Source organism: Aureobasidium melanogenum (genome assembly GCF_000721775.1).
Source record: "Aureobasidium melanogenum CBS 110374 unplaced genomic scaffold scaffold_2, whole genome shotgun sequence".
Classification (NCBI taxonomy): domain Eukaryota; kingdom Fungi; phylum Ascomycota; class Dothideomycetes; order Dothideales; family Saccotheciaceae; genus Aureobasidium; species Aureobasidium melanogenum.
In genome coordinates, this window is record NW_024470054.1 from 695087 (window position 1) to 715600 (window position 20514).

Genomic DNA, 20514 nt, shown 5'->3' on the forward strand with positions numbered 1-20514 from the left:
CCAACATCATACAACCGTCGTCGGCAGTCGTCGGCTCGTGAATGGTCGTTTATTGTTGGTATATGAATAAGCTAGACACTTTGGCATTCATCAATTGGTTGCGTGGCCCAATGGCAAGGCGCTTGACTACGAATCAAGAGATTCCAGGTTCGACCCCTGGCGTGATCATTGTTTTGTTCATCAGAGCTTTCTTTTTGCGACCCCGTGAAGTACCTTTTTGGGGTTTCTGCTTAATTTTCCATTTCTCGTTTTCTCTTCTATTGTTTTACTTTATCATAGAAATCTGAAGACTTTTGATGCTTTGAGATAATACAACATGCTGTCTTTCATTGCCGCTTTCGTTGTTCTCTCATTGCGTGCCGGTGAGAGCGTGTGCCAGGATGCATCCATCTCCTCACTGTTCGGAAGAGTCTTTGTCGTCTAATGAACGTCAGCTTGTCGCTTAACCTATGGTCAATATTGGTGCTAGATGACTTACAGCAGGATTACCACCATGCCGAATGTTATGGGCAGAGCTAACCACCAGAAGAACCTACGACTCGAGTCAGCAGTTTGTTTCGAGGCAACATATGGCCGCAAAAGCCAATCTGACGGCAACATACACATGCGAATTCTTCAGAGGTGGGAACTCCTCAAAGTTCATTCCAAAGTAACCAGACAAGAAAGTCAAGGGCAGGAAAAGGATGGTGACAAAGGTCAACTGTTGCATGCTCTCATTCTGATATGCCCCCATGGTGTTGAAAATGAGACTGATCATGTTATCACTTTGCGTTCGCATCTGGTCAAGCGAGGCAATAATCATGATACAGTGATCTTCGACATCGCCCAGGTATGTGTGCGCAGCTGGAGAGATGTTGACTGAAGATTGAGTCTGTGACTTGATCAGAGCAGGACCGGCGCTCCGTCGAGCAAGATCAGAGATTGGGTTGGCAGATGAGGAAGTACGGTTGAGGAATTGCGCTGTGCTGTGGTGATCGCGGAGACTGTTGATCAGAGAGGCTATGGGCTGCATCTGCTGTCTTAGCATTGATAGCTCAGATGTCAAGATGTAGAGTGCTTTCGAATGCCCAATGGCAGGCTCAGTGAGGACGTCCATTTCTAGCTCGGCGATAGCTTTCTCGTATGTTGCGACAATTGGGATGGCCAGATCGGTGATTGCATCGATGATTGAATGTACCAAGAGAGAAGCATCGCCACTTCGGCGTAGGATCGTCTCAGGCGAGTTCAATCGCTTCAAGATGGGTTCTTCAATGACATCGCCAGAATGTTCGAAGAATGATACGACTGTGTTGTCGCTGCAGAGGAACACACTGACTTGCTCGATGGAGACGCCTAGACTTTTACGTGTCAGGATTGAGTTCTTCTCCATATACGCCACCCTTTCGGGCGATCTGTCACCACGATAAGATTGCAGGCTACGCAAATGTGTTTGATTGTCTGGTGGCTGGAAGGTCTTCTCGGTCTCCCAAGTGATGCCACTACGGCTGCGTGTTGAATGGCGAGGCTCCGAGCTCGACAAAGCCTTCTGGATGTCCGAATCGCTACGTCCATTTTGCGACGAGAGTTTGGTCAATCGTTGAAGTGTCATAATAATGAAAGCATGCTCTGGATACCAGTCTGCTTTTGTGCGGTTTCCGGTGTGCATCAGATCCTCAATAGCCAGAGGATGAAGTTTCTTATGGTTGCCCAGCAGCTTGATGACATCCCAGCTCAATCCGTTGACGTTGATCCAGCGACAGGTAGCCCATTCTGGCCTTGACTTGGTTAGAAATTCTGCTAGAGAGTTGTTGTCCAGCTCAGTCTGCTCGATTTGGTCTTCACAGAAATCCACTGCTGTTATTTGCGACTGTTACTATGGTTAGTCCTGGGATCGTATTATATCATTCGTCGATTTAAGTTTTACGGGAAAGGTTTTGCCATGCGACACAACGCTATCAGCAGAAGTGTCGATGCCTGGCTCGCTGCCCGGTTGCCACTGGAAAACAGAATTCGAGTCGTAGAAGCCAGAAGTTGTCGAAGGACCTTGATTATGTTTGGTAGATGATGTGCACCGAGAAGATGAGGCAGGTTTGCTTGTTGACTTTAACGTTGGATGGCTATCTGTCGTTGTATGCAGTAGGCGTCTGCATCTGCTTGTAAACCTAGGGGTCTCCCAAAGCACCTGCCTGCATAGAAAGAGCGAGCGCCGCATCTTGTGCTGCTCGGCGAAGTTTGCTGGGATTACAGAAACACAGTTGGTATAAACATTAATTGATGTATCAATATGACGTTGATGTGGTTGCGGTTTGCAAGGAACGATTGGTGGAGCAGTTGATGATGCGCGTCAGTATGAACACCCCTGGTCTATGGTCGCATCAACATTGGAGCTGCGTCGAAGATTGTCTCCACTCTGTAGAAGAACAACATTGTGCTTGTATCGACAACATTTTTATCATGAACCGGTCATGTCAGAACTGCCCATTGATTTTTCCATCGCGAAGGCATCACTTCCACAGGCATTGCTTCCCGATACCACAAATGGGGTCTTTCTGGCCAGGGCTGTGCCTACCTACCGTATTTACCCGGCTTGAGCTCCATGGCTTTGTCGCACTCACTTCCATCTCCCTGCTTTCGCTCTCGACTTCCAGTCCATGCAACCCACAATACGAGTGCAACAAAGTGCAGTTCCAGAAGAGCAGATCAGACATCTGACAGGCACTTGGATCAGAAAATAAGACCCGATATCGTTGTATCAGCATGCATCTGGCCATGTGCTTCTCTTGGATTAAATCGCTTGACGAAGAAAAAAAGTGGGCCTTTTACCAACGCTTTGGACTTCAACCACACAAGCGCTGAACGACAAGACCTTTGTACTATACAAGCGAGTCATGACATCCTCCTTGGAACGATCCTTCGAACAAGTTGCAATACTCATGTAGACAGAATGTCGACAGCGTGCCAGGCTGGCGCATCACGTCTTCAATGCCCAGCAATGCGCAATACGCCCGAAGGATTGGAGCAAGGTCTTGTAGGGCGTGCTGGGCGCCAATAGGCAGGCAGGAGAGAAAAGATGAGAAAATTAGTAGCGAAGTCACGCCGTGCACCCCAAACTCCAGACCCCCAAGCTTGACAACATCACGTTTGTATTACTTAACGAATTACTGCTTGCATCCTAGTGACAATGACGCCTTCTCGACAAATGTTCACGCAAGTGCGTGGCCCTCTTACAAAAGCATGCGGAGGTATTGATCTGATGGATTTCAAGAACTGTTGCACAACTCCCTCGACAAGGAAGGACTTGATATATCCTACTTGGATCTTTGAGAGATGGTCTTCTCATCACTAAAGAAAGTCCAGGAGGTCGAGGTGAAGGATCCCTCGGCCTTTGTGGACTCCGAGACAGCAAGCGACGATGGTCATGATATCTACCAGACTAGCGAAGGTCGACGACAGATTGGTCTCGTCAGTGCCATCTTCCTCATCTTCAATCGCATGATCGGAACTGGTATCTTTGCTACCCCGAGTAGCATCCTATCGAGCAGTGGAAGTGTCGGCCTTGCATTGTTCATCTGGGTAGCTGGATTAATCATTGCCGCCGCTGGCATGGCCGTCTATCTCGAGTTCGGCACAGCACTTCCCAGGAACGGTGGAGAGAAGAACTACCTCGAATACGTGTTCAAGAAGCCTAAGTTCTTGGTCACTGGTCTTTACGTATGTTCTGCTACGAGCTCGCCAATGGTCGCACATGACTGACTTTCAAACAGACTGGCTACGTCGTTCTTCTTGGTTGGGCTGGATCCAACAGCGTCGTCTTTGGTGAATACATCCTCAATGCCGCCCAAGTCCCTGTCAACCGCTGGAATCAAAGAGGAATTGGTCTCGCTTGTATCACGTCGGCCTTCCTTATTCACGGTCTGGCTCTGAAGTGGGGTCTTCGCCTGCAGAACGTTCTTGGTGTTATCAAGCTTGTCATTCTGCTCATTATCGTCATTGCTGGATTCGCCGCCCTTGGAGGCCATTTGCGCATCGATAAACCCCACAACTTCGACAATGCTTTCGAGGGCACCACAGGCTCGGCATACGGAGTGGTCACCGCTTTATACAATGTTATTTGGTCCTTCATCGGTTACAGCAACGCCAACTACTCCATGAGCGAGATGAAGAACCCCGTCAAAACGCTCAAGATCGCAGCTCCCACCGCTATCATGATTGTTGGTGTTCTTTACATTCTCGCCAACGTTGCATACTTCGCAGCGGTCCCCAAGGAAGAGATCATGAGCAGTGGACGTATTCTCGCTGCCCAATTCTTCCGAAACGTGTTTGGACCCAAAGCAGAGAGGGCATTGAGCGTCTTTGTTGCTCTCTCAGCTTACGGAAACGTGCTTTCCGTGATCTTCTCCCAGGGCAGACTTGTCCAAGAACTTGGCCGTGAAGGCATCTTGCCATTCTCTAGACTCTGGGCAAGCAACAAGCCTTTTAACGCACCTTTCATGGGCCTGTTCGAGCACTGGGCTGTCTCGGTCATCATCATGTTGGCTCCTCCTCCTGGTGACGCCTACAACTTCATCCTGAACGTGATCTCCTACCCACTTTCAGTTGTCAACGTTTTTGTCTCACTTGGACTTATCTGGATCTATCTTCATCGCGAGAAATTCAACTGGAATCCTCCGGTCAAAGCTACGCTTCCGGTCACCATCTTCTTCTTCCTCAGCAACATCTACCTGGTCGTTGCACCGTTTGTTCCTCCTCCCACTCCCGAGCTGAACCAGTACAAATCACTCCCCTACTATCTTCACTGTGTTGTTGGTCTGGGTATAATTGCAGCCGGAGGTATCTACTGGGTCTTCTGGGCTGTTCTCCTGCCCAAGATTGGAGGTTACCGCCTTGAGAAGGAAGTTCACAAGGATGCCGAAGGCTGGACTAGGAACGTCTTTATCAAAGTTCCTAAACACCAACCTCCTGTCGAAGGCAGCAGCAGCAGCAGCAACTTCTAAGCACGACACCATGACTTTAACAGTTTTATTAACGACGGGTTACGAAAAGCATTGATTTTTATATTTAGAGATACCCCCACGATTTCAACCATCGTACCTACCACATGTGTTCCATAGAATACTAGAATTCTATTTGCTTTTAGCAGAATACTCTTGACGATCTGTCATACAACCAAAAAGCATGCCACTGTTGATACAATCGTTTTCCAGTCCACCTTCGGGTCCCCCGCTCTTGCTCACAACTTTCCTCTCTTTTGCGAGCCGCCAAGCAGCCTTTACTCTAAGCTCTATAGAGTATCAATCCCGTTCCACGTGATAGTTCTAGCCAACTTCAGGACAGGTCAAACTACTCTGAGGTTGGTGTTATGCAAAGCGGATGGCGCCGTGAGTCGACGAATCGCAGTTGGCTTTGAAAAAAGAGGAGAGGAACCGAAGGTGGACTGGAAAACGATTGTACAAGATAATCAGTTGTAGGACGTGCAGCATTAGCCATCTGCGCAATGCATGCATGATGCATCGAGATCCCTCCGGCTAAATATCAGCTGTGGTATTAAGACACAAAGTTTAATCGCGATGGGCCCTGGTCCCCAGCGCCGGCAATCTCTGGCCAAGAAAGCTGGCGTCTAACTTGACAAGTGAAGAAACGTCTTCGACGTTCTCACTATTGATGAGATTGTCTTTCGTTTTACACATTCCAGCGATCGAGCGAGTCTGCCCATGTCTTTACGCCATTGACTGAGAGCCATGGGTGTGAACGACTGCCTCTTCGCAACACACCGCCTTATTAAAGCCAAGGCCGATGTTTTGTCCGAAGGAGGATGAAGATTTTGGCCATGACTGGCTAGACCTGCAAAGCAGCAGGAACTCTACGTGGTACATCAAAATGCAAGAACTTTCTGAGGATCTGTTTCACGTTCCTTCCGCCTGTATCTTGTATCGAAAAGCTTGGCGGAAGGTTCGAAAGTATATTGGAACAGGCTAAGTGGGCTAACCATACAGACCTCTGCTGCTACCTACCAATTACTACTTACATGCATCTTTCACCTACTTCCATCTCAACGAAACTGCTAGACGAGTTCTTACGGAGACAGTACATTGTCTAGCTGACCCAAACCATCAATCTATCATATCCGCTCCCGCCGTGTTACGTCATGGACCCTTGAACTCGCCATCGACATTCATATCTGTATACACGATTTGGCTGTTGCAAGACGCGGATTTCTGAGAGCCTGTCGAGTCGCATATAACAATACTGTCCTAGAACTCTCCGTCAGTCGGTCCTGTCTTCTTTCGAGCGGGCTGCTTGTCATACGAGATGGGCCTCGCACTGCTCAGCCTACCAAATGAAGTCCTCATTAGCATCATAAAGCATGGGGACAACGCTTGCAAGAGAACCCTCCTCAATCTACGGCTTGTCAACAAGACTTTAGAACAACTCTGTCATGATCGATTTCTCCGCTACCTGGAGAATCTCCGCATAGATCCATCGCAAAAGGACAATCTTCTGCGACTGATGGACATCTTGTCGAGTCCCGCACATGCATGCGCAGTCAGAGCTGTGGCCTTCGACTTTGTACGAGATTGGCGCAACGTATGGGCTGTGACGCCACTGGTCCAACAACTCTTCGATAAATTGAGCACATTGAACGTCACCCTCGAGTTGAAATTCAGTCCTTATGGCAGCAATGAATGGATCTCTGAACCATGCATTGTTCATTACATTGCTGGAATCGTGAAGCAGGTCTTAACATCACACATGTCGGTTAAGCGGCTCATTATCCGGGCGAAGGAATGGGATCCTGACCTTCAGCTCGACAAGATGATATGCAGACTAGAGAAATTGCTTTCAGATCAAGAGAAGGAAGCACAAGCCTTCTCGATGGAATCTTTGATTGTGGAGTTCAAACATGGCGAAGTCACTTATAACCGACGAGATCGTTGTCTCCAGTTCAGTCAAGTAACGGCTCATGACCTCCATGCAATAGGTCAATGGATCCAAGAAAAACACCCTACAGAGCTCTGCTTGACAGACTGTCAATTCTTCGTCGAGCAACTGGACGGGATATTATTACCCATTACTCAGCCATCCAATTCCTTATCCAGCATCACGATCAACAATGCTCGGCTGATGCATATAACCTCGTTCTTCGGAGGAAGCCAGACAGCCACCCCACTACAAAAGCTGCTTTCAAACATTATGCAGCACGCAAATAGCCTGGACCATCTGGATTTGGAGAACATTCGAGTGGAGACGCCACATCCAAGGACACTCAATTTCGTGGGAACGAACAAGGTGCAACTGACGAGCGAGGACAACATTCGCGAGAGACTCACGGTTTTGATGTCACAGTTAGTGGAGGAAGACGAGTCAGAGGCCGAGAGCGAAGACATTGAAGAGGATGATGAAGATGAAGATGAGGATGATGACTAAAGAAGCCTTGAGGGGTTTCCTACTGTCGCTTACGATACCTATGATTTGTACGTTCTTGATTTCAATATAGTAAATGATGCCACAGCAACTTACGGTTTCTTCGATTTGAGTATGGGTTGCACCTGCCTTGCGTATACTCCATAGCTTCTTATGTTGGAAAGATGCTGGGCTCGTGTTGTTCCTGCCTTACTGACGTCGTGGCTGAGATTTATATTTGACCTCCACGAGGAGTCCGATCTATACAGGCTACGTGCCATTAGTCTTTCATTCTTCTTATCTATTAATACGGCATGACACCTCCCTTGCATCAAGTGATGCGTGAGGCAATAATATATTATGTACAGTATCCACTAAAGTTGCGTTCAATCAGAGATTGCATGTAACGCTCCAATATGAATATTTCCACCAGAACTATCAAGGTTCGTCACTCGACCTCGTACGAGTGTCGAGGCTCGATCCAACTTGTGTGATTTTGCTTGCAGAGTGGAGCTCTTTGGGAAAGTAGAACCGGTCCATGCAGGCTTTGCGATGCGGTCAGACCGGTGTCAGCGTCGTGATGTCTGATCCTAGGGATCTCTCTTGGGTGTACCATCGCAGTAACGTTCTGGTCTGAGGCAGAATCTGGATGGTAGACTAGATAGTCCAGGTCGACGAGTGTTGAGCAGTATGAGCCAAGCGCACATTCCAAACTCCAGAAAATGCCGTGCATTTTGCTGGACCCATTGCGTGCCGCCGCGCAAAGCATTACACGACAGCTCTTTTGATTCGTTCCTGGAAGTGCTGCGAATGGCGGTCTGAAAACTTCGAGACCTTGCCGACCTTGAACAGATTGTTCGTTGCTCTTGCTGACTCAGAGTAGGCCTAGTTATCCTTGTAAGAGTCTGCAAACTTCATCATGGCAGGATAATCCCATTCGATAAGCTTTTTGTCATGCTCGGACAGAGCAGAGTTGATCGCACGTAATAAGATCGAGTCCCAGTTCGTAGTCCACCATCGGAAATTTGGCGCGCCCAGAACCACAGAATAATGGGAGAGTACGAGCAGAGAATCCACTTCATGATTTTGCACTCGCAACCAGAACGCATCGCTAACCATAGTAGGCCAGCGACCAATATTCGAGACTCCGTCTGAAGATGTCGCAAGCTCTTTGTGTATAAATTCCAGAAGCTGGTCAGTGGCCAGAATATCCGCTGGATCCTTGAGACGCGCTCGCAGAACCTGGAAACGATGGTCGACTTCGGGTTTCATCTTGATTGGGTGGCCAGCGAAAGTGGCCTTGATCCATTGTGCCAGAGGAGTGCCGGCAAGTGATTCCGGATTCAAGAACCATACAGTTTTGCAGCCTCGCATAAGACTGAACAGATCAAGAATACCATCAAAATCTGGCGGAGTGTCGCATGCGTGTGGAAATGCAAAGGCCAAGATGGCCAGCATCATGCTGAAAATCATGAGAACATGGTGGCTGTCGGACGAACGAGATTGTTCGAGCATGGATCTGAACAGTCTTGTACCGGCATTTTGGTGAGCCAATGCTCTAGTTGCGAATACTTGTCGCTCATTTGGTCGTGTCCGGGCGAGATCCATTGAAGCCAAGGCAAGAATACCATGCATAAGTAAGGGATTTGACTGAGCCTGATGAGGAACCATCTCTTGCCAAATCTCTCGGGAGCCTTGGCCAGCAAACAATTCAAGAGAAGTTTCTATCGTGTAATGGTGCATGAGGGACAGATCGAGCATATCAAAAGTCGACGGATGTTCATAGACTAGAGTTGATGCCGAGGACCCAGGGCTCAGACTTGAACTGTGAGCTGGGCTTGTAGGCACTTTGAGCTGATCATAGGTACACACTACGCTTGCTCTTTGACAATTGGCGCATATCGGACGACCTTCATCACACTTCACGAGTTGCTGATCAGCAACCAAAATCTCACGTTACACAGGGCCAGCTTACTTTGATGTGTCTCTTCTTGCAATGAAGGCACCCGCTACGCGATTTCCTGTGAAACCGGCGGGAAGACATCGGAGCCCTCGCGTGGGGTTTAAAGATTTTGCGGGCTTCTGGGAACAAACGCCAAAGTCGATGCTCACAGGGCTACGTTTCTGTTCGAGTGTGAGAGAACATGCTTGATGTTCGATACGATATGCGCATCATCGGGCGAACCCAACACTCCGGAGGCAGAAGCCGTTACCAAGACCCGCGCATCCCGCCCAGGCCAAATTTGTCGCACAGACTCGCACTGTTCTAGGGTTTGGCTGTCATTCGTGCATAGAAGGAACGCGCGCCGCGCATCCCTCGACTAAGCGACAGCCTCTGACGGCGGATTTGTGGCTAATTGGCATGGCTCAATTTGCAAATTCCATACGAATCGCGATCTTGGCTCCGGTCGTACGAGGAACGCTTTACGAGAAACGCTTCGTAGCTCGTTTGCCAGCGCGCTATCTTCAACGAAACGGCAAAAAGGATAGGCAGGCGTCGAGATGCAATGTCGCAATAATTAATTGATGGTCCTTTTCTAGGCAGGCCAGCACATCGCTTATATCACAACCCTCTGACCCCCCGCCGCGTGTGTTTGTGGTTTCCGTTTTCGAGTCTTCTTCCTGCAGCTGACTCTGTCCAACCTTTGTTTTCAGCCCAGTCGTCATAGCATAACGACGCTGCATTGTCGTCGCGACTGTCAACATGGCACGCGGCTATTGTACACATGTCACACCACAATGCCCTGTATCAGCAACCACCTATGGATACCGGCCTAATCTAGGAGGGGACATATTCTTCTGTGTCGTCTTTGGACTTCTCTTCCTCGCTCAGCTGTTCCTTGGAATCAAAGCTCGTCTGAAGGGCTTCACCTTCGCTGTCAGTGTTGGATGTTTTGGAGAGAGTGTCGGCTATATTGGCCGACTGATCATGCACAACAACCCATGGAGTCAAACGGGTTTTAAGATTCAGATTGTCTGTCTGATTCTATCGCCATCTTTCCTCGCTGCTGGAATCTACCTCACGATTAAGCATTTGGTCATTCACTTCGGCCCTCAATACTCTAGACTGAAGCCCAACCTCTACACCTGGATCTTCATCTCTGCCGATGCAGCTAGTATTCTTGTTCAAGCTGCCGGAGGTGGCATTGCCGCTGGCGAGCAGGAAGATTTGATCAAAATCGGAAACTCAATCATGGTTGCTGGTATCTGCGTCCAGGTTGCTACCATGTTCCTTTGCGGTGTTGTCGCCGTAGACTTCTTCTTCCGCCGCTGGAGATCCCGTGAGGCTCAAAACAATCTTGACGACCCGATGACTCGCTCAACCCCTGGCTTCAAGTTCTACGTTGGCGCCTCGACTCTCGCCTTCGTCACCGTCTTCATTCGTTCCGTGTACCGTATTCCTGAGATGGTCGGTGGTTGGGGTAACCCTTTGATGCAGAACGAGAATGAGTTCCTGATTCTCGACGGAATGTACGTTGTCATTGTTAGACGAATATGGAGAAGCATGTTTGCTAACACTAAAATCAGGATGGTTTGCATCGCCGCTATTGCCCTCACAGTCGCCCACCCTGGAGTCTTCTTCCCCCAAATCAAGGAACACAAGCTCTTCAAGAAGGAAAAGAAGAGCAGAAAGGAGAAGAAGGCTGAGAAGAAGGCCGAGAGGGAGGAGAAGGCTGGACTGGAACTGTCGAGCAGTGGTGACAGTGTCTAAAGAGATGGTTTACGATTATTTTTTTCCTATACCCCTTGATGCGTATCGTCCTTTTCTAAAGTAATGAACATAGCCTCTGAGTCTGCGATACGGCAAGAATTCTTTGAGTTCCAATGACCAACACCCTGAACTTTGAACTATGGACAACACAATCTCAGTAAGGCCAAAGCAAACATCCACACCGATCCCATACAATCTCTCCAAGCAAGCCGAACAACTGGCGGAACATCTCCTCAAACCAGAGAACCACAATGATAAGGCAGAGAAGAGGATAGAGTCGCTTATCAAAAGTAGATCCACGTGGGAGGTACTCAGGGGCCTCGTCTTCTGCCAACAAGTCGACATCAACGACATCAGACGGGTTGACACCAGTGATGCAGGCACGGCAGTATGGTTTGCCGTTTCGATCAGTCTGGCCGACGACTCTCACATGCTGGAAATGCTGGGGAAGATACAGTGTGAATGGCAGTGTGTATGTAGTAGTCGAAGGTAGGAGGATGTACGTGAACGGCAGAGCTTCGGGGGTTTTGGTGACTTGAGAGTTGGCGTGGTCGTCGAGGTGTTTTGCAAGTTTTTGCGCACTGCTGAAAAGACGTACTTTCTTGAGGATATGGTTATTGCCCTCGTGCATGAAGCTTCCAGTCCACTTTCCGGTACCGTACGCGAAGAAGCTAGGGTGCCAATCGTTGGACGGATGGAAGACAAGATATTGAGCTTCGTCGGAATTGACCTCGGCAGGGTACTCGTCAGGATGCATGCACTGCTGCACGTGTTGCAGGACAATGAAGTTGTACACTGCTTCAGCAAACAGGCGTTGATGATTGAGTACTCCTTGGCTTGTGATATTGGTGTTGAGGATTTGTAGACTGGCAGATACCTTCTGTACATGCTTGTTCAGGTTTCTCATGATGCGTGTCATGGCGAAGGTAGCCAGAGAAATCGCAAACACCGTGAATAGCAGGATAAGCGTGAACATCTCAAAGGCCTTAAGTAGAGACTGGGAGGCCACTTCTGTCATATGCTGGAACGATTTGCACGCCTCATGGATAGTTTCCGGATCAAGAGAGTTCAGTTGCTTGTTGACGGCGATGAAGAAGTCGTCCGCTTTCCAGCCTAGCATGGATTGTCCCATGGTAAAAGACGATCAGATTGATGTTCAGCGTATGGGTGAGTAGGCTGATGGATTCTCCTGTTGGCAGGTCTGCGGATGGGTTGGAGGGGTATATGCAGCGGCTTCTTTTGAGAGATGCGACACTTCAGCGACGAGTCAGTGAGACAGCGGCAAACGCAAACGGAGAGCTGTCGATCGATTGTTTGTTTGGTCTCAGACAATCAATCACGGCCGGGTCGGTTGTTTGCCATCCTCTCTCTGACGGTGGAATAATAAACTGCACCGGCAATTCCAGCAACACCTACTGCCAGAAACGCAGCTCCATGGAAAGCAGGTTTGAAGAGCCCTTGTTCCAGCAATCGCATGTTGGAGAAGTACCTAGTAGTGCCATAGGCGATGCTACCAGCTCCACTTCCAAGCAAAGCACCCACGAGAGCGTCTGACTTGTCATTGTGCGTTTGATGGTCATGAAAACGCCGTTTGTGCTTAGTTGGCAGAATCTCGGCCAGGTCGAGTTGATTGAATCTCTCAACTCCAATTCCAAGCGCTAGGAAACCAAGGCCAGTACGCATCCATGCTAGATAGGTTCGTTCCGATGCTAGATGATCGCGAGCGGTCGACCCGGTGTTCTTGAATACAGGTGTGCTGAACCTTGAGAAAAAGGACATGATGGTGATGAGTATGCTGCTATACTCTTTGAAGATTCCAAGGCACTAGCGTACAACAGCAGTGGATATCTAGTGGTGCTGATGCTCAGGAGTGAAAGATGTTAGAGAAAAAGATAAGAAGACTGATGCCGATGAGAACCGAAGGAAGTCGCAGCCGGGAGATAGAAGCTCAAGCCGAGGGTGATGGTATGCTTGGCACGAGCTTCGATTTATTTCGATAGAAGCAGCATGTCGTCGACCGAACATCGATGAACCGTCGCACGTTCTTAACGTGGGTGCTGCCCTGCTTCGCTGTCATCTTCCTTGCGATGCAGCTCTTCAGATACTTTCCACGCGCCCGACTGACCAGCCTAGCTGAATTGCACCGACCTGCCTTCAATCCTTCCTTCTCGCAGCCATACACTTCTTCTGCTCCGAACGACAACATGGCAGACCCCAATCCCCAATCGAATGACCAACAGGACAAGAGAGATCAACCTTTGGGTTTGCCCGAACCTCCTTCTGGTGGCATTCAACTTGATGTCAACTCTGGCGAAGGCGTAGCTCTTGATCACCTTGGCCCTATGGTCGTCAACAAGGATGGCACAATCTCTAGAATCACCAATTGGGACAAGATGGCCGAGATTGAGAAAAAGAACACTTTGAGGATTTTGCAAAAGAGGAACAAGCAGCGTCTGGATGCTCTCAAACAAGCCAACCTGGACACTTCACAAGATGCAAACAAGTCATGATCAACCCACGCCCACAAGTCCGTACCTTCTGGAACGTCAGCCTTGACTCGCACTATCGAGCAGTAGGCTTCTGCGACATCTCCCTGTTCCATGGAGCTGCACACGAGATCTCCTCATAACCATGTCTCTGGCTTTACAAAAGGTCATATGAGCTGAGATGTCATTCGCATCCTCTTGAGCTTGCAGTCCAATATCTGGCCACGTCCTATATATTGATCATCTCGCGTATAATGTTCAAATTGCGCTCAAGATTTTTGTTCTACCGAATGTCGAACAATACACTCGCACTTTGTCTGACAAGCTAGATGTCATAGACCTTCAAGTGACCAAATGGTTGATTTGACAGACTGTTCTGTCAATTCAATGAAAATATCCTGCACTTCAAGTGAACTCGCATGAGCATCGACTCGGTGTACGCAATGTACAGGCAAGGTCTAAGACCGTCTCTCAGCTGAATCACGTCAGGAGGCTGCATGAAATATCCTTGCTGAAAAGCAATGCGATAAGAAGGTTAATTAAGTGCGAACGAGTAGCATGCTTCAATGCAAGCCGTATGCAGTCAGCTCCAGCTTCAAGCGAGCTTGTATACAGAGATCTGCCACGCCAAGTCTTTGTCCTGCACCTCACATGCTGCAGTGTCTTATCACGCATTCGATTTGTGCTGCCCGGCATAATCCAATCATGTCCAACCCCTACAGTACTGCTCTGAAACTACTTATCTGCAACCTTCCTCTCGATTTCCCAAATTTGCTGCTGATGCTTGCTCTTTCGTCTTTGATTCCAAATATCGTTGAGCCATCTTGTAATCACAATGACCACGTCCAAAGATTCAGAGTTGGCCACAGATGTCGCTGCCACGGACCTCGGCTACGACGATCGAGAAGTCTTTACCGATGACAAGAACCATTCAATCCAATATCGTACTCTATCCTGGCCAGCGGCTGCTGTGATCATGATTACCGAAATCGTTACTGGCGGCACTCTGACCCTGCCTCAAGCCATCGCCGTCGTTGGCCTTGTCCCTGGCACTATAATCATTATCTTTTGTGGCATTTGGGCTTTGTTCACTTCCTTCCTGCTCATCGACTTCAAACTCAACCATCCAGAAGTGCACAATATGGGTGATGCTGGATTTATCTTGTTCTCGCCATTTGGACTGGGAGCTGTGGGAAGAGAAGTGTTGAGTGCAGGTACTATCCTTTTTGCTATCACTGGAGTGGGTAGTATGTGTTTGCTTGGGCAGCTTGCTTTGCAAACCTTGAGTCAAGGTGGAATGTGTGCGATGTCTTATCTTGGTATCTGGACATGCATCACCTTCCTATTTTCCGTGCCGAGAACTTTTGGTGGTGGTTTGCAAGGCTTTTCCGTTGCTGCTTGCATCTCTGTCTTGGTCGCAACGTTGATAGCTATGATAGGTAGTGGTGTGGAACCGACACCTAACCGTGTGGTTGTTGCTACGGCTCCCAACTCGTTTTATACAGCATTCTTGGCCATCACCAACCCAGGTAAGAAATGTTGTACAGAAAGAAAGAAGGCAACTGCTGACCTTTGACTGTAGTGCTTGCATATGCTGGACATTTCCTGTTCTTCACCATCATATCCGAAATGAAGGTCCCTAGAGACTCCAAAAAAGCAGCGTGGGCACTTCAAGTTTTCAGCACGGCATGGTATACTATCTTCGCGGTTGTAAGCTACTGTTATCTGGGCTCGACAGTGCAAAGCCCCTCATTTTTAAGCCTGTCAGAGACTTGGGCCAAAGCAGCTTGGGGATTGTTCCTACCCAACATATTGGTTGCTGGAGCTTTGTACAACCACTTTGCTGCCAAGATTGTGTTTGTGAGAATATTCCGAGGAAGCAGGCATTTGATCGAAAACACAGTACTGGGATGGTGTGTCTGGATATTGCTGCTCGCGATTGTGAGTGCTTGTGGATTCGTGTTGGCAACTGGTGTTCCGGTATGGCTATCTTTCTTTATTCTGCCGTACGAAGCTGACGGAAGAAACAGTTCTTTTCCTACCTGGGCGGTATTGTGGCATCTGCCTTTGCATCGTGGTATACGTATGGCCTTGCTGGAGCTTTCTGGTGGCACGATACACATTATCTCGGAGATGGCTGGAGGTCTGTGAGGAAGAAATGGCCCATGTTCTTGCTATGCTTTGGTACATTGGTGTTTGGTGGCTTCATTTGTGTTGGAGGACTTTACGCGATCATCAAGTCGTTGATCGAAGCCTATGCTTCTGGTGCTGTCGGACATCCCTTTACCTGCTGATCGTCTTTATACGCAATATCCAGATCATATCTATTTTCGCTGCGGTATCCAGACTTTGAGAGGCGAACACACCTTAAGGATACAGTTCTATGCACCTTTGATTCAACATTTCGTAGGCCATGCTGTTGTTCATAAACGTGACAATGATATAGGAATCCGTGTTCTCAGGCAAGTTTTGTCGAGCGGCAGTGTTCGGGTACACTTTCCATATCCCAACGATTGGCCAGCAAGTGAAACCAGAATCGGAGCTGCTCATGTCGGTGTCCGTTGGAGCAGAACATTTCTCTCTCCTCCATCTCTTTAGCTTGTTTCTCCTTGAAGACATCATCAGTCCTGATTGTTTGTAAGTCATCTCTTGGGACCATGTCGTCCAAGTCGCCATCGCGGACGTGCCGGAAGCAAGATAGAGCTCGAGCTCGGGCGAGCCCTGGCCTAAATCGAAACTTGCCTGGCCACGGGCCAAGCCGAAGAGGCATCATAGCGAGATGCGCTGGCAACGACCAGGTTCTTGCTGCTCTTTGAAGCCCAAGGCAGATCCTCTGTCAACTTGCCTTCGGCCTTTACCAGTCAATTGGGTCCAGGTATATCCATGCTGCATAACCACATCTGAATCGACGCAGACTTGCGAGTGTTCGAACTTGTTGAGCAGATCGAACAAGCCTCCGCACTGTACTCCCCAGTCTCGGCCATCCACAGGGCCACTGCGTACACGCCTGCTGCAGTGTCACAAATCCACATATCCTTCTGAAATCTGATCGTTAGAGTCTGTGAATAGTCAAAGGACCATGAGCCGGAGTTTGATGAGTCAGGTGTTCTTGTTCCGATTCAGATCTATTCCAGCCCCGGCATCATCGCCCTTCTCAAAGCCGGTCTTCGAATCCGCACTTGAAACACTACCAGGTCGCACCTTCTTTGACTTCAAACGACACTGGACAACAGACTCGACAGCAGATCAACTTGCCTCATTCGTCGCAATCATTGGAATTGGACTGTGTGATTGACAGCAGGAACTACCGGCGCATAAGCTCCAAGTTGTCTAAATATATCGAGGCTTCAAGGTGCGTTTGTCTTTCCTGCGGTTACGACCGTGCTCTGCTTCCCAGCCATGCATGTTTCCTGCCACTTCGATTTACCAAGTCTGCTGCTCATATCCAGCCCCTCGAGCAATAATCATTATCCCTGTTTGACAAAGCGCTGTCCGGGTCACAAATCATGCTCCGGTCCAGTTCCTATGTTCTGCAATTGCTGGCCCGCTTTTTCTGCCCAAACCTTCTTTCATGTCTTTGCACCAAGTCGTCATACATACTAAGGATTGCAGTAGAGGCAGTCTAACGTCGATACAGCATCTGTACACGTACCCGTACAGGTTTGTGGCTTGCGACACAAGAAGTTTAGGCTTCAGCCAAAGGAATTGAGCGGCAACGGTCAAAGTAGCGGCTCTGGATCCACTACCAGCCTTCAAACTGTCGCATCAACGGCGCAGTTCTTTTGACGATCCTCACGACTCCCACGACCCATTGGTATTGTCGCAAAGGCAGCAGCGACGAGCCCAAGACCAAAGCAGCTTCAGTGCGTCGTCCCGGACGTCTACATCCTCGGATCGTACTGGTCCAAGGCCACGCCGAGACCCACGAGCAAACGATTCAAACGATCCTCAGTCCCGTGCGACCAGGCACAGCTCCCCTTTATCCAGAAGCGCAAACGTGAACCCTCCCGAACCACGAAGCGCGCAACAACAATCGACCCTGACATATCTTCAAGATTTCGAACCTCATCCAGCCGTTCGCATCTCTCGCCGTCAGCACTTTGCGATTCTCTACGCAGTTGAAGAAGCTATCCGAACACCATACCCATTCACACCTGTACTGGAAGAAGAGCAGGAGCAAATGTCAGATCTTATGGGCGACAGTAGCCAGGGTGGCGGCCGGTCCGCACCCTCAATACGCACGCCTCGCAACATAATGGCAGATCGTCTTGCTAGAGAGGCCAGAAGACACGCAGAAGCAACTCGTCAGAGAGAAGGCGAACAGAGATCGTCAGACCCTGAGCGCAGAAGAGCCGCCGCTGCTGCCATGGAGTCTATGGCCGGACCCGATCCTGCGCCATCATCGGCTCGCGTCTCAGAGGCTCCTCGAGGTGAAGCACCTTCTAGACAACGATCTCAATCGCAGTCAGCACAACAAGTTCCCAAGGGCCAACCTACCTCTGGACACAGAAGATCTCAAACCACCTCACAGCCTGGACTACGTGTGTCTTCAGCTCCTGACCCTCCTCAAACCACTCAGTCCCGAGATTTCGAATCAGAAGACGTACCTCAGTCGGGCACACACTCGTCATTTCCGCATGCATTCGAGAGATGGGAAAACTTGTCGTCGCATTGGGAGGGACTCACATCTTATTGGCTTCGCAAAATCGAGGGCAATTTCGAGGAGATTCGCCATACCATCCCGTCTGCTGCTTCTATGCAACGTCAAATTCAAGATCTCTCAGCAGCTGGCGCCAATCTTTTTCACGGCTTGGTCGAGTTGCAACGCCTTCGCGCCAGCTCTGAGCGCAAATTTAAGAGATGGTTCTTTGAGATGAGGGCTGAGCAGGAGAAGTGGCAAGAAGATCGTGCTGATTTGGTTGGCCAAATCAATGCCGAGCGCGATCTCAAAGAGCAAGCAGAACGCACCATCGAGAAGATGCGCAAAGAGGTTCTCCTTGAGAAGAACCGTGCGAATGAAGACCGCAGAGAATTGCTCATCGCCAAAGCCGAAGCCAGACGTGCTTGGGAGAGTCTTGGTGACATGGAAGCCAAGAACTCGGAGATCATGACCAACCTTCGTCAGGGCATTCCTACCAACATTGGCGGTATTCAGGTCGTCCCTATGCACGCTGCCAGCACCCAGGAGCCTGAGCGTCGTCCTACCACTGCCGCCACCACTGGTCAGAATCCCCAGTACCACCAGGTCAGATCGCAACAGCCTCAACAGACTCACCACGTTCAACAACAGTACCAGCCTATCGTTCCCGACATCCAGTATCAGGAGGATGAGCCTTCTCCCACCAACACTGATCCCTTCACCGAGTCTGTTAGAGCTGGTCAGCAACTCCACCACGAGCCTGACATGCAGCAGCTCGAGTCCGATGCGCGCCAGCCTTACCCTTCGGGCAGCACTCCCGCTTCGACTTCCACTGCTCGTACTGCCATCTCGCCTCGTCAACAACACCGTGACATCTCTCCTCATGAAGTCTCACCTCTTTCTCCTAATGTCACTACCACTCGTCCTGTCATTCAACCTAGCCAGGCGGCCACCTCAGGTCCGCTCGGTGACCAGCCTGAACTCTTCTACCAGCAGCCTCCTGCTAGGGTGTTCCTCCACTCTTCGCCTGGAAGCGGTACTGCACGTTCCAAGACCCCTGTAGCTGAGGCTGTACAAGGCACTCGCGATCTGGGCTCGCGTCCCTCGTACGAGTCTGATACCACCGAGGGCACAGAGTATGAAATTGACGAGCATGGCGCTGTCCGTCGTGATGCTCAGGGCCGCCCTGTAGTCTATCGCCCTAATCGCGGCGCCGGTCAAAGCACCAGCCACGTTTCTTCCGAAGAATACGACACTGCTGCTGATGTAGCCCGTGAGCGCGAGCTTGCCGCTCGCTATGGTGTGGGCATGCCTCCTTCTCAAATTCCTCGCGCTCCCACTAGCAGTGCTGAGGCTATGGCATCTTTCGCCACCTCAACCGCCGACGACATCGAATCTGCCGGCTACCGTGACGCCGAGCCTGCCGACTATGAGGGTGCAGGTTTTGGCAGTGACTGGGAAGCTCTGCAGAGCAGACATCATCACCCTACTCGTCTCTCGGACGTTCTCGAAGAGGATGAACGCAGTCGCACCACTGCTGAATAGGAGAAGCACACGGATGATACTGACAGCGTCAACCTGGACGGCGTTACCCTCAACAACCCAACCGCCTCGAAGAACGACGGTGCTAGCTGCGATGACGACAGTGACGAGGAAGAAATCATCTTCCGCCCTCGCTCGAGTGATAAGCTCGGTTGAGTAAGGTCGACATCCCTACTCAACAACGACACGATAATTTCATCGTCTCTTTCTCACGTGACGGCAGTGAGATGAGAGTGTGCTCAGCGTCACTCTTTTGTACTAGCCCGACCTCACGAATTTCATCTTTTCACTGGTTTTTTCTTTCTTTCCTTGCATTTCCTCAAAACGCATGCCGTTCTTCAGCAAAGCGCGGCGCCCAATGGAGAGCTTTAGGTGGTGGTAATTACTCTTTGCATACTCGGGATGGTTCTCTTTTCACGACTTCGGATGATGGGGTGGGAGAAGGAGAAGCGCAACCAACGACATCACGCATCGCAAAAATCGCATACACACACACATATGGGCTCTAAATTTCTTCCCCTGCACGTTTACCTTGTCTTCATTTTCTTCTCTTCATAGTTTTCTCGTTTCTTCCTCTTCTGGCTGAGGTGGTTGCTTTCTTCGAGGGTGCTGCTGATGACTCGCCCTTTCTATTTTCCTCTCCTGGCTGAGGTGGTTGCTGCCACCGATGACTTGCCCTTTTTCTTTCTGTCTTCAATTCCCAACTCTTCTCTTCGCTCTGGGTACTTCTTGCAGACTTGATGTTATCCCTTTTT

At 49.6% G+C, this 20514-nt stretch overlaps 10 protein-coding genes across 10 annotated transcripts; 6 read left to right on the forward strand and 4 right to left on the reverse strand.

The window, feature by feature from the left end:
* Positions 1–474: 474 nt before the first annotated feature.
* M437DRAFT_39785 (uncharacterized protein) lies at positions 475–1843 on the reverse strand (the record flags this gene model as incomplete). Its single annotated transcript, XM_041020077.1, has 2 exons — positions 475–532; positions 603–1843. Coding segments are annotated over 2 exons (1299 nt in total), but the record flags the coding sequence as incomplete, so codon positions are not given.
* Positions 1844–3306: 1463 nt separating this feature from the next.
* M437DRAFT_72035 (amino acid transporter) lies at positions 3307–4973 on the forward strand (the record flags this gene model as incomplete). The annotated part of the gene is made up of 2 exons (XM_041025780.1): positions 3307–3690; positions 3744–4973. 2 exons carry the CDS (start codon positions 3307–3309, stop codon positions 4971–4973), a joined length of 1614 nt encoding a protein of 537 aa, XP_040883486.1.
* A 1315-nt stretch (positions 4974–6288) lies between these two features.
* Positions 6289–7404, forward strand: M437DRAFT_80953 (uncharacterized protein; the record flags this gene model as incomplete). The annotated part of the gene is made up of 1 exon (XM_041027456.1): positions 6289–7404. One exon carries the CDS (start codon positions 6289–6291, stop codon positions 7402–7404), a length of 1116 nt encoding a protein of 371 aa, XP_040883487.1.
* Positions 7405–8265: 861 nt separating this feature from the next.
* On the reverse strand, positions 8266–9424 carry M437DRAFT_39239 (uncharacterized protein; the record flags this gene model as incomplete). The annotated part of the gene is made up of 2 exons (XM_041019971.1): positions 8266–9300; positions 9356–9424. 2 exons carry the CDS (start codon positions 9422–9424, stop codon positions 8266–8268), a joined length of 1104 nt encoding a protein of 367 aa, XP_040883488.1.
* Positions 9425–10084: 660 nt separating this feature from the next.
* On the forward strand, positions 10085–11092 carry M437DRAFT_72038 (RTA1-domain-containing protein; the record flags this gene model as incomplete). The annotated part of the gene is made up of 2 exons (XM_041025781.1): positions 10085–10851; positions 10909–11092. The coding sequence occupies 2 exons, from the start codon at positions 10085–10087 to the stop codon at positions 11090–11092; spliced, it is 951 nt and encodes a 316-aa protein (XP_040883489.1).
* Positions 11093–11246: 154 nt separating this feature from the next.
* Positions 11247–12224, reverse strand: M437DRAFT_80956 (uncharacterized protein; the record flags this gene model as incomplete). Its single annotated transcript, XM_041027457.1, has 1 exon — positions 11247–12224. One exon carries the CDS (start codon positions 12222–12224, stop codon positions 11247–11249), a length of 978 nt encoding a protein of 325 aa, XP_040883490.1.
* Positions 12225–12424: 200 nt separating this feature from the next.
* Positions 12425–12871, reverse strand: M437DRAFT_38689 (uncharacterized protein; the record flags this gene model as incomplete). Its single annotated transcript, XM_041019882.1, has 1 exon — positions 12425–12871. One exon carries the CDS (start codon positions 12869–12871, stop codon positions 12425–12427), a length of 447 nt encoding a protein of 148 aa, XP_040883491.1.
* A 425-nt stretch (positions 12872–13296) lies between these two features.
* On the forward strand, positions 13297–13602 carry M437DRAFT_62666 (uncharacterized protein; the record flags this gene model as incomplete). Its single annotated transcript, XM_041024129.1, has 1 exon — positions 13297–13602. The coding sequence occupies one exon, from the start codon at positions 13297–13299 to the stop codon at positions 13600–13602; it is 306 nt and encodes a 101-aa protein (XP_040883492.1).
* Positions 13603–14413: 811 nt separating this feature from the next.
* On the forward strand, positions 14414–15872 carry M437DRAFT_40209 (transmembrane amino acid transporter; the record flags this gene model as incomplete). Its single annotated transcript, XM_041020148.1, has 3 exons — positions 14414–15107; positions 15161–15558; positions 15609–15872. The coding sequence occupies 3 exons, from the start codon at positions 14414–14416 to the stop codon at positions 15870–15872; spliced, it is 1356 nt and encodes a 451-aa protein (XP_040883493.1).
* A 1961-nt stretch (positions 15873–17833) lies between these two features.
* Positions 17834–19762, forward strand: M437DRAFT_72042 (uncharacterized protein; the record flags this gene model as incomplete). Its single annotated transcript, XM_041025782.1, has 1 exon — positions 17834–19762. The coding sequence occupies one exon, from the start codon at positions 17834–17836 to the stop codon at positions 19760–19762; it is 1929 nt and encodes a 642-aa protein (XP_040883494.1).
* Positions 19763–20514: the final 752 nt, after the last annotated feature.